Source organism: Serinus canaria, chromosome 25 (assembly GCF_022539315.1).
Source record: "Serinus canaria isolate serCan28SL12 chromosome 25, serCan2020, whole genome shotgun sequence".
In the NCBI taxonomy this organism is placed as follows: Eukaryota; Metazoa; Chordata; class Aves; order Passeriformes; family Fringillidae; genus Serinus; species Serinus canaria.
This window is the reverse complement of record NC_066338.1, coordinates 12,660,455-12,672,688: the sequence shown is the minus strand read 5'-3', so window position 1 is coordinate 12,672,688 and position 12,234 is coordinate 12,660,455. Positions and strand designations below refer to the sequence as shown.

The 12,234-nt window shown below is 55.3% G+C and overlaps 1 protein-coding gene across 1 annotated transcript; it reads right to left on the bottom strand.

Annotated features, from left to right (window-relative positions):
• Positions 1-485: 485 nt before the first annotated feature.
• On the bottom strand, positions 486-10,583 carry PLEKHO1 (pleckstrin homology domain containing O1). Its single transcript, XM_030232607.2, has 6 exons — positions 10,212-10,583; positions 9,300-9,446; positions 2,982-3,122; positions 2,631-2,735; positions 1,755-1,856; positions 486-1,463 (listed from the first exon to the last, which is right to left on the bottom strand). Exons 1-6 carry the CDS (start codon positions 10,236-10,238, stop codon positions 693-695), a joined length of 1,293 nt encoding a protein of 430 aa, XP_030088467.2. The 5' UTR covers positions 10,239-10,583; the 3' UTR covers positions 486-692.
• Positions 10,584-12,234: the final 1,651 nt, after the last annotated feature.

The window sequence follows — 12,234 nt, the reverse complement described above, 5'->3', positions numbered from 1 at the left end:
CCTCCCACTGCTCGGGGCCAAGGAGGCCTGTGAAGCATTCAGGATCAGGGTGGATATGATTGTGTCACTTCTGCCCTTCTGGAGGGCTCTGTGTGCACCCCAAAATAACAGCTGCCAGCCCCAAGTGTTCTAGGGGACTGTGCCAGGACAGAGCTCTGAGAGCTGCACCAGCAAATGCCTCAATGGCCTGAAGACCAGCCTGAACTTCCCACATCTTCAGGAGAGTTCCTGGATCATGAGGACTTGCAGGCAGTGGTGGGGATGGACACCTTTTTTGACCTTTTAATGTCATTTATTTCTGAGAGGGAACAGGGCAAGTGAAAGAGATGTAGTTTGGGGCTCAGCCCAAACATGAGAGCAGCAATGCCAGTGCTCATCCCACAGGATGCTCCAGGCAGACATGGGCAGTTCCAGGAACCAGAACTCGCTCCTGTCCTTGGAGCAGGACAGGAGCTGCAGTGCAAAGGGAGCTCTTACAAAGGAGGTATAAACTGCAACTGATTTATTGGAACACTGGGTTGATTCACCAGGGGATGCGATGGAGGAAAGGAAGGGTCCAAGCTTTGAGAAGCAAATTTGGGTGAGAACAGGCACCTTTCACTCTTTTGAACACCGTAAATAATAATAATAATTAAAAAAAAGACCAGATGGCCGCCCTTCCCAGTCCCTCCCTCCCATCCCAAGGCTTGCCTTCACATCATGCTCTTCCTAAACTGCGACTGTGAGCTCTGTTTGGGCTTCGAGTCTGACTGCTGCAGCTCAAACTGTTTGTACAGGTCCCTCAGCTCTTTGATCTCCTGCAGCACCCTCTTGGCTTGGCTCCAGGTGGAGGAAGCCTCCCCCAGCAGCCTCTCAGATTCCTGCAGGATCCTTTCAGAGTCCGACTTGGAAGATGATGAGGAAGAAGAAGAGGTGGTGGTGATGGTGGTGCTGGTGTTGGAGTCCTTGGTCTTTTTCTTGCCTTCCCCGTAGCCCTTCACCTCTGTCAGCAGTTCCTGAGTTTTTTCCAGTTTCAGTGCAACCAGTTCCTGTATCCGGGACAGCTGCTCCGGCTCTGCCGAGGCAAACTGAGCCTCCAGCCCCTTCCTCAGCACCGCCCGATGTGTGGAAGAGTCCCGTCGGGACAGGATTTCTTCCATGGAGGCACATTTATTCTTTTCTGAGTATGAGAGCTTTTTGGGGACCTGCGGTGTGTACATGGTCCCTTTGTCAAAGGAGTCATTGCGCTGCCCGGCTCTGTCCCACGGGGTCACCTCCTGTCGGGGGAGGCTCCCTGTCCGCACTTTCTCCGATGACTTTGTGTTCTCCGAGTCGGAGCGGCGCCGCCCCGCGGTCAGGTGTGCCACGGACTTGTCCAGATCCACCCGGAAACTCTCCTCGCAGGTGCCGTGATCCTCCGGAGAGGCGTCTTCCTCCTGGATCAGGTCGAGGGTCAGCATTCCGTCAGAGGTTGAGGTAGATGCCTGGAGGAGCAGAAAGCAGAGGCTGAGTTGGCACCAGAATGGCTGTCCCTGCTTCCAGGGGTGTCTGCACTGCAGGGAGGAGAGGGGAAATGCTCCCTCACTCAGAGACAGAGCCCAGGGGTGGACTTTACAGTGCAGTGGTCCACGAGAGCAGAGGATGAGAGCTGACCCAGAGCTGTCCTCATGGCAACTCTCAGTTCAGGATGGAGCTCCAACAACTCCACTTACAAATGGAACACTTCCTCCAGGGGAATTTCACCCAAGCAGCTCTCTGGGATTGGTTTTACCTACCACAGCCATGAGGTGACCCCGCGTGGGAGGGCGCCGGGAGTGCTGGATCTTGGCTCTGTCACGTGTCGGGTGGGCAAGGAAACTGTCCTCTTCCACAGTGACCTGCAGGGTGACACAGGCTGTGAGCAGGGAACAGGAGCCATTCCCAGCTCCTGGAGCTGGAAGCAGGAGGAGGCTGGCAGGGAATGGGGTATGGGAGTGGAGTCCAGCCTTGGAAGCGACCCAGTGTTTGCCTGGTCTCTCCCCTCTGTGCTGTGATGGGATTACATCTGCTCGACTCATTCCTGACAACCGAACCTGTTTACAAAGACTCCTCTGACAGGCTCTCCTGGAAGCCATCTCTCCTGGTGTTTGCTGTGCTGCCTCCTGCTCTCAAACCCCTCACATAGTCTGACCTTGGTTTTCCTTCACTTCAGGCTCTGTGCTGCCATCCAGGAGAGCAAAGAGCCTCCTGGCAGTGCCATGGCGCTGCAGGAAGCTGAGTGTGAATAGGAGATCTGAGACAGGTCTGAGCTGAGGAAGGGTTGCCATGAAACATTAATGTGAAAGTCAGCCCTGGAGCGAGGGCACAGCTTGTTCCAGGCAGGTTCTCCTTCCCACTGAAGGAAACTCTGTGGGAATGCTCACCCTGACCTGCCTCTGCCAGCCCACCTGGTGTTCTGAGTATACCCTGAGTCCGCAGAAGGAGGCTGAACTGGGGCTGCCCGGTTATTTTTCCTGGCAGAAGCTGCTTTGTGGAACTGGGACTTTCACACTCCCCTTGAGAAGGGGGATGAGCTCTGCTGGAGACACTTTGTGTGGATGTATCCCCAAGGCAGGGCTGTTCCCAGCAGTCTCAAACCTTCACCCGGGCTGAGTCAGGGTGAATCTGCTCACCTCGTCCAAGATCCGGTTTTTAGCACGTGTGATTGCAGAGTTGAGGGCGTTAATCCAGGACTCTTTCTCTTCTGGACTCACAGCCAGGAAGATCAGATTTGGTGCCTGCAAAAGAGGGAAGTCAGGTCAGTGCTGGAACTCACACAGAGAAGGGCCCTGGCCAATGTGAGGCCTCCACAGAGAAAGCAAAGCAGAGCTGAGCCTCCAGCCCTGATTGCCCCACACAGCAAACCCCAGGACCACCCACATCCCTCCCTCCCTCCCCTGCATCCCCCAGGACCATCCACATCCCAGCCCAACCCTGGAGCCAGTGGCTCTTGGCCTGGCTGCATCTGTGCAAGCCCCACATACCGTGTTTCCAGGCTGCCTGGAGTGAGCAAGAGTAAATTTACTGTGGTTCTTTTTGCTTCTACTTTTGGACTTCCTGAGCTCTTCACATTTCTCGTAGTCACTCAGATCAAACATTTCCTGTATGTTTTTTTCATCTTTTACCTGCAAAACAGCAAGAAAATTAGAGCTTTGCAGATGTCAGACAGAGACTCTGCTGCTTCAGGCAGCATGATTTCAACATGAGGGTTTTGACTTGTCTCTTCTGGAATGAGGGGCCATATTTAGAAGGATAGCAAGGAAATCCCACTTTGTCAGGTTAATTCCTGCCTCTTCTACCCCCAGAGGGCAGGGGCTGCCAGGCTGTTATGAGGCTCTCAGTGTCCTTTAAAGAGTCCTTTTGAGTGACCACTTTATAAGATCTCCCATTTTCCAGGTGTGTTCCCCAACACTCTGCACTGCCACAGTGTGACAGGGACATGGGATGGATCAGTGTCACAGAGGCTCAGATGAAAGATGGAGCTTGCACAGGGTCACTGAGGCTGCAGCTGCACTGGGGGACACCAGGGATCTAGAGGCACATAGAGGTCTGGATGCTGACCTGTGACAGTGCTATCCCTCAGGGACACTTGGAGAAAAGCTCTCTGTACCCTTCCTCTTCATGGCTCTCCTAATGCACCATCCTCAGCAGGGAAGCTCTGCTCTTCCACGGTCAACACAAGGAATTAGGGTTTGGATGTCCATTACAGACACTGCAGCAGGCTCAAATCTACATCCATCTGCTTAATCCCACTCCAGCCAGTCATCCCAGGCTGCATCAGTGGTGCAGGGTGTGTAACTCGGGTGCTGGGAAGGCAGATGGTGCTGAGCTCTGAGCCCTTGGATTTCCTGAAGGGACTCCACCCCATTTCATACATTTCCTCCACAGTTTTGGGAAGCACTGAAGGAACTCCCTATGATTCTTCCATAGAATTTAATCAAAGAGGGTGACTAAACCAGCTTCCTAACCAGGGGCATGGATAAACTGACCATCTGGCCCTGCCTGATGACAACAGCTCCCCTCTGTCCTTCATCCTGACTGCGTCCCCAGGATCCACAGGACAATCACCGGCACTGCCATCCCGGAGCTGGTTCCTGCTTGTGACACATCCCCTGTGTCTGGGTGTGATAACAGAGACTGTCTGGCTGCACATCCTCCCCATGCTGCTAATCTGCTTTGATCTCTTCCCACTCCCATCCTCCAATCCACCTCTTTCCAAGAATCTCAGCTGAATTCTGCCTGACTCATTTGCAGCAGGAAAAGCTGATCCCCCTCCCAGCCCCCAGCTGTGCTCTGTGGCTGTGACCAGAGCTCTTGCTCCAGATGTTTGCTCATGTGGGTCACTGGGGCTTCCCCAGCCCTCCCCTTCCTCCTCAGAGCTCACACAGCTGGAACTCAACCTCCTGCCTGCAGGAGCATCCCCAGGAGGCGGCAGGACAGAGCAGGTGTCTTTGGTTCAGACAGACACCCTGCAGGTGCAGCTGGTCCTTTAAACACCTCTGGATGACACCAGGGCTCTGACACTGCACTGGGACACGCTGAGGGGATCCTGCTCCTTCCTGTATGTGACCCCTTACAAAATGCTTAAAACTGGAAATAAGCAACATCCACAGTGGGATTCCTGGGGGAAGAGGGTCAGCAGCAGCCTGGGCTGTGGTGGCACAGAAATTCCAGGGGGCACAGGAAGAACAGTGGGTGTCTCTCCCACTGAGCCCCCTCTCATGCTCATGTAACAGAGTATCCAGTGTGCAGAGAGAGAAACTGGACAAGGAAGGTGAAAGGCAACTCCAGAGGCACTTGCCAGCTCTTTTGTCCTTCGTGGGAGGCTCCTGAGGCCAAAAGAAGGGAGGTGGTGGCAGGAGAGGCAGCTCAGAGCAGCCTCAGAGGTAGGAGAGGCTGAGGACAGTAATGCAGCCCATTCTCTGTGAGAGCAGGACAAAACCAGCCCCTGAGGAGCCATGTGGCCAACAGAGCTGAAATCCCACTGTGTCAATCACAGGTGGGTGACAACCTGCAGGTGTCACCTCCTCCACCTTCTCAGTGAGCTAGGGGCCATCCAAATCAAACCTTCCAGGCTTCTCCAGAGGGGATTTGGCTGGATGTGTCCCAGCACTCGGGCAGTGCCCAGGAGGAAGCAGCCTCTGCTATCAGCTCTCAGTAGGAAGGGATGAAGCAAGAGGTTGGTGGTTGATTTTGGCAAAACCATTCCCTGCTGGGAGGTTTCCAGCAAGTCTTTTCTTCCCCACAGCTGCCAAGGGTTTAAGAATTGAGGGATCTCAGAGCCTCACCAACAAGTGAGTCCTGCTCTCTGTGCCCTGTGGGGAGCTCAGGATTGGAAGGATTAAGGTGAATCAATCCCAGCAGGTGCTGCCCTGGCTGTCTGCTGGCATTGCTGAGTTGTACCTATTTGAGGCAGGCAAAACAACCTCGCCCTGCAGTTCCACCTGCCTCCTACCTGTGGCCAGGTGAGGGAAGGGAAACTGAGGCATGGAAAGGAATCAGAAGCATCCCCCAACCCTAGAGGAGGGAACATTTCTCTGCAGCCATGAGATCACACACCCCTGGCAGCTGCCCCTGCTCTGCTCAGGGTGTCACTGCCTGTGCCAAGGCTGACAGTGCTGACACTGCTGGGATCCAAGGAGTGGAGCTGCATTCCTTGCACTCCTTCCCCCGCAGCTGCTGCCTGCCCAGGCTGGCCCTAGGGGCACCCAGCACTCCCTGGCCCCTGAGATGTGGGCATGTAATGGGTCAGAACACCAGCCATGGCATCCAGATCCCTTCTCCAGAGGGTCACAGCTGTTTGTGCTTCCAAAGGTCTGCTCTGGGAAGGCTCATGGCAGTGCACTGGCAGTGGGAGGGTCTCTGACCTGGGTTAATTGACCACCCTTAGGTCTCTCACTGATGAGAGTTTGAATTTCCTCATCAAGCTGTGACTTGCAGTGACTCCAAACCTCCTGGACCCGGCTCAGGGCTGTGTTTTGGGGCCAAACCATACACAGGTGCTCAGTCACACCAGTCTGGGATTTTTGGTGATGATTTGAGCAGTTCCCTGCTGCAATGGGACACAGAAAAATGAGGAAGGTACAGAAAATCACAAGACAGCCATGGGACACTTGGGGTGGAGGGGGTCAAGTGTAGCTCAGGATGTAACCAGAAACCTCCAGACTCTCTGTACAGCCAAATACCCAAACATGGGCAGTTTTGGGACAGACAGTTCCCCTTGTAGGGTACAACCAAAGTTTCAGTTCCTCCAGCTGAGCAGCTCTACTTCAGCAGGGGATTGAGGTTCCTGCAGACCTGGCTGAAGCCAGGCTGTCACTAGGACAGGGATGCACACTGCGACTGTCCAGTCCTCGTCATGGCCAGGACACTGCCCTTAGCTGATCAGGGGATGGTGGCAGGACGTGGCTGCTTCAATCCCTTATCCAAAGACACCAAGGCTACCAGGGACACAGGTCCCCAGAATCACTGAATTATGACATGGTTTTGGAGGGACCTTAAAGCTCATCTAATTGATGGCAGGGACACCTTCCACTAGCCCAGATTGCTCCAAGCCCCATCCAACCCGGCCTTGGACACTTCCAGGGATGGGGCAGCCTGTGCCAGAGCCTCCTCACCCTCACAGGGATGAATTTCTTCCCAAAATCCCTTTGTGCAGTGCTCAGCAGCCCCGTGGAGCATTAGAGAACCGAGTATGCAAACACACCCGCAGCCCCCTCGGCGAGGAGCGGCACCTCGTCGAGTGCTCTTGTGCTAATTGAGCCGATGCCTTTGGTAGCAAACAAACGAAAGCTCGAGAGAAGCGTTTCCTCATCCCCCTGGGCAGCCGGGCTCGGGCTGTCTGGCAGCCCCCGGCTTCCTGCGAGGAAGTGCCGAGCCCGGCTGGGTCAGCTCGGCCGCTGCTCCCCGGCGCAGGCAGGGACAAAGCCGGGCCAGGAACAGGGAACAATTCCCAGAAATGTGCCGGGGGAGAGGGACCGAGGGGAAAGAATGCAGGAGTGAGTTAAGAAGGTGGTGGTGGTGTGCTCAGCAGAGCTCGGCTCGCTGCAGCTCATCTCTACAGAGCTGGTTTTGGCTGATGACCAAACGCTGAATAACCGAGGATTTTGGTGTGAGTTCACGGAGTTCAGCAGCCGTGGGGGAGCGGAGTGAGCACGGCCAGAGCCTCAAGCTCCCATTTCGGGAAGTGGCAGACAAGTCCCACAGCTTTCAAAGGGCAGCACTCGAACACCCTGTTAACATTTTCCATCATCTGGGCTGAAAAACTACATTTCCTCTCCTTACAGACTTGGCTCTGCCAGGGAGAAGCCCAGGCTCCTGTCAGGCATCCCCAAATTCTCCTGACAAAATGGAATAGTCAGGGCTGGTCTCTGACCTGCAAGGTCCTAGACAGACAAGTGGAAAAGCACACAGATTCCCAGGAGGATATTGATGGGATTTTGTTAGTTTGAATTTTGGAAATCTCCCCACTCCAGACCTGAGCCCGTGCTCAGCTCTGAGCAGTTCAACACCTGCCCCCAGCCAAGGGGGATCTGCTTCCCAAGGGATTCTGGTGTGGGACACACAATTCCCTGTCCCCACGTGCTCTGGGGAGATGGGATTCATTGCCCGGTTTCCCAGATGGAGAAATTCAGGCAAAAGTAAATAAATGTCTGGATTGAGTTCATTTAACATGAGCCGAGGAGCTTCCAGGAGCCTCGGGATTTAACCCTTTCTGCTCTGAGATGGTGGGGAGAGCTGGGAATGTGGCTTCACCTGCAGAACCACCTCTGGAGCAGGTGCTGAGCATGAGATGAGCTGCCAGGAAACAGCAGGTGCTGTGGGAGCAGAGCCTGGAGCCACATATTTGCCTTCCCAAGGGCTCAGGAGGGGTTCTGGCTTTGCTAAGTTGGCATCAAACCCTGCAGCACACCTTCTGAGACGCCTCAGGAACCCCACAATGAGACCCCTGGGATGCCAGACCCCCTGCCACAGGCACAGAGTCACCTCAGTGCACACCAGCAGCACGTGTCACCTCCATGGCCAGCACAGAGTCACTTTAGCACACACCAGCACCAGATGTCATCTCTGCTGGCCACAGATTCTTCCATATAAAGCCTCAGCAGAGGCTGCTGCAGGTTATTTATGGTCCCTCACACACATGTGGAGCCCAAGGGCTGCCTCAACCTCAAAACCTGTGAGGTTTTCCCCCTATGAAACACAAACACAAGAGCTTCTTGTTCAGAGCAGGCTCTGCATGGCCCCTCCAGCCTCATCCCTCTCTGGGGCTCCTAGCACACCTGGATTTGATCTGTAGCTACCTGGACATCTCTTGCCTGTTCCTGTGTTTCCCTCTGGCTCTGGAGCAGCCAGGAGGTTGATGAGAGCAAGCTCTGGAATGCAGCTCAGCACGACCTGGGCACTCAATGCACTTTTTAAGCCATTTCTCTGTTGTAACAAGCCCTGACCCTCTGCCTGTGCCACGTCCATGGCTCAACTAGCCTTAAATCAAATTATCCCTTCCTCACTCCAGGTGCTGACAGAGCCAGGCCAGGCAGCCAGGCATCCAACTGTCAGAAAATGACCTCCACTGAGGGGGGAAACCCAGAGAAACCAGGATTTTATCCCAAATTCCCTGAGCTGGAGCAAACTCCATACTTGCTGTGGGCACCACTCTGCCTAGTACAGCTCTGGGATGTCACAGAGGATGGGAAGGAGGAAGGCTCTGGCCTGGGGAGTTCTCCCTGATGGATTTATGGAGACAAAAAGCACAGGGGGGGCGTGCAAGGACAGCCAGGTGCTGCCTCAGCCTGACAGTCACATCCGATTACCTCCAATGTCAACAGCACGTTAAACCCCAAAGCCCAGCAAGGAGACCAGGGGCAGGGCACGTGTTACACCAGGATGTCCATCCGGGGTGAAATTTTGTGAAAAATCCAAGAGATCGACCTGTAAATGGCTCGCTTCCAGTCGGGAGAGTGGAGTTATTTCCCAACAGAGAGTGAGCAGCTGGGAACAAGGCAGTGTTGGGCTCAAGGACGGAGGACAGGCACAGAAAGGAGCCGGCATTGCTGTAAAGATGTTGGAGGGCTTAATTCTCGCTAAGTGAATCCTTTCGTGTCTCCACACTGGGAGAATGTCTCCCAGCAGAGCTGTCAGAGCCGACCCCGACCCCGGCCGGGTGCCGCCGGCGCCAGCCCGGGGAGGAGAAGCCCCCGAGGAACCCCCTCGGCCCGGCTGGCGCTGGGAAGGGCCGGGGCTGCGCCTTTCATATGCAAAGAGAGGAAGGGGGGGATGGGAAAGGAAACTGAAACCGATCCTACCTCCTTCTCCGAGATGTAAAGCTGATCTCCCTTCAGAACCACATAACGGTTTTTCCAGATTTCCCTAAAAATGCCTTTTCCGCAAAATTTCCGCACCCAGCCGACCTTCTCCGGCTGCGCAGGTTGCTGGTTTCCATCCTGGTTCCCCTAACACAAAGCGAGAGGGAAGAAAATGGGGGAAAAACGCGATTATTCTTGGGTTTACACTCCTTTTCTCCCTCCCCCCCCACTTCCCTCTTTGCCCAACTTTTGTCTCCCCCTCCCTCCGGCCCCTCTCTCCGCCGACGCCGGGACCGAGTCCTTCCCCGGGGTCGCTCCACGGGGAATTTTGTGCAGGAGCAGCATCGGGAGGACGCTGCGAGCAGCGGGCAGGGTTCTCTCCGCGGTTATATAAGCCAGGCCGGCGTCTCTATCGCCTCATCCAACGGGCATTTACCCATGGAAAGGGGAACAGGAGGGGGATGGGCGGAATTTAAACCAGCTGGGGTTTTATATTGCGGTGAAAATGGCATTTTGGAGCTTTTTATCAGCAATTAATTCAAGAGGTGAAATCTATGGGTGGGTTATATCAGAGGTGTCTCCGTGGGCAGAGATGATCGGATGGCTGGGTGCAGCACACAGAACACGGCAAAGACACGGATTGATGGTGCCTCTGGATTTTATCGTTTCCTTGTGTTCCAAGATGAAAACTGCCTGCCTACATCACCCAGTGTCTGTGGCGGCTGCGGGAGGCAGGAGGGGCAGCAGCAGGGCCTGGAGCAGGGTTTGGGTCTCTTTGGGGGTCTGCGCGCGTTCCGTGGGTGGGGGGAGCAGAGGCGAAGCGAAGAGACAAGACAATCCCCCCCTCCCCAAAACATCCAGGAGCCTCCCTCACCCTCCCTCACTCCGGCCAAGAAGCGATTCTCTACTCACCCTTTTTGCAGAATTATTTTTTTTCATCGTTCCTCGGTGCGCTCCGAGGCGATTTTGGGGCGGGGGTCGCAGAGGGGCTCCCGCGGCCTCCTGGCGCGGGGGAACACCCGGGATCCGCGCTGCCTTCGCCCCGCGAGCCTCAGGGCCCTCTCCCGTTACACGGCGCCCGGTCCGGTGCTCTGAGCCATCGCCAGCGCCGCCGCCGCCGCCGCCGCGTCCCCCCCCGCCGCCACCATCCCGCAGCTCGGGGGGCTGCGCTGGGCTGCGCCGGGCTCCCGAGCTCCATCTATAGCCGCACGCCCGTGACGTCGGGGTTCGCGGCACGGGGCGAATCGCAGCCCACGAGGGTTTTTCTTCTTTGTCTCTGACTCAAGCGGGGCCACGGGGCCGTGGGGAAGCGGGAGAGGGGCGGGCGGTGGCTCGGTTGGTGTTTCCCAACGGGGCACAGCCGCGTTCCCGGCGGTGTCGTGGGTCACCGGGAAACTTCCTAGGAGAGGGAAAAGCAGCCGGGTGGTACTGGGAGGGTTTTGTGCCCTAAAGGTGTTTGAAAGTGGGAAAAATCCCTCTGGAGAGAGGAGCTGGGAGATTTCCTGGGGAGGGGTCGCTTCCAGCACGGAGGGTCTGACAGCCAGGATTCAGCTGGATTCAGAGCACGGTTTCCAAAAGTGAGGAGACACTCAGCTTCCTAAAACATGCCCTTATTTGGCTTATTTTGCCTGTCTCCTCCATGTCTTGCAAGAAATACATTGATCCATCATCCTTCAGTGGATCAGCTTTCCAATGACAGTGTCCATCCTGTCCTTGGACATCCCCCAGCCCTGATTTCAAGTTGTAGTTTCACCCCAGAACTCTGGAATTAATGCACCCAGAGTCCTAGGGATGTACTTGGAGTATTTCCAGAGCTTCTGTGAGTGTTTGTATCCCATTCTGAGCACTGGAATTTTTGCCATGAGCTGTGGATGCACTGCATACCTGAGAATACCTGGGACAGAGACACAAATCACTCTCCACAGCAAATCTAGGGCTTGCCTTTTCCTCCTATGCCTTTGCAATCCTGAACTCCACAGGGTCCAGGAGCAGAATTTGCCATCTGTGTGCCTCAGTTTCCCCTTTTACCCCAAAGCTTGGTCCAGGCAGGGCTGATGGCAGAGGGACAGACGAACCACACTGGCTGCCCAGAGCCCCCAGTGTATCCCCAGGACATCACAGAACCTGCCAGTTTATTTAATGACATTTTGCCTTCCAACTGGACTTGTCCTTCCTCACATCCTGTTTTTGGTGGCCAGGGCCTGCAGAGCCCCGGCTGATGGCCAATAGCAGATGGCACAGTGCTGGTGGCAGTAGGACAGCTCTGCTGTGCCCTTTGCACACAGGGCCCACGCTCTTCCCAAATGTCCTCTGGTGCCAGGGAAGTTGCCCTGAAGCCCCAGCAGGTAACACACCTGCACACATCCCTGGGAGCAGGAATTCGGCTGCAGTTGGAATCCTCAGGCTGTTCTGCCAGTGAGTCACGCTGTGAAGGATGTGACCAATGATTCAGAGCTGGAAACATCAACACTTTACATGGAAGGAAGGAGACAGGAGGGAACCCATCTCCCATGTCTGTACCATTCTTCAGGAGGCTGCACTTCCAGCAGTGAGGCTGCTCCCCAGTGGGACAGGTGACACGGTCAGTGCAGCTTCTCATCCCCATCCCCATCCCTGGGGGCAGAATGAAAAGCCTCTCCAAGGTGTGTTTGTGTCTCTCCCTATATTCACATGCCCCTTTTGCCACCCCTGGCAGCTGTAGCTGCTCCTTGTGCTGCTCCTTAACAGACAGTTGCCAAAATCTCCTCTCCCAGCAGAGCAGATCAGCAAACTCTTGGTTTATTTATGTATTTAACACCCCCCACACAGCATTTTGCCTCTGGATATCAAGTGTGAAGCTGCTGCCTGGAAGTTTAATAGGACACATGCTTTTCTGTGTCTCTGACAACAGTTACATCACTGGTGTCTGGGGAAGGGGCTGCTGGAGGAGTGGGTG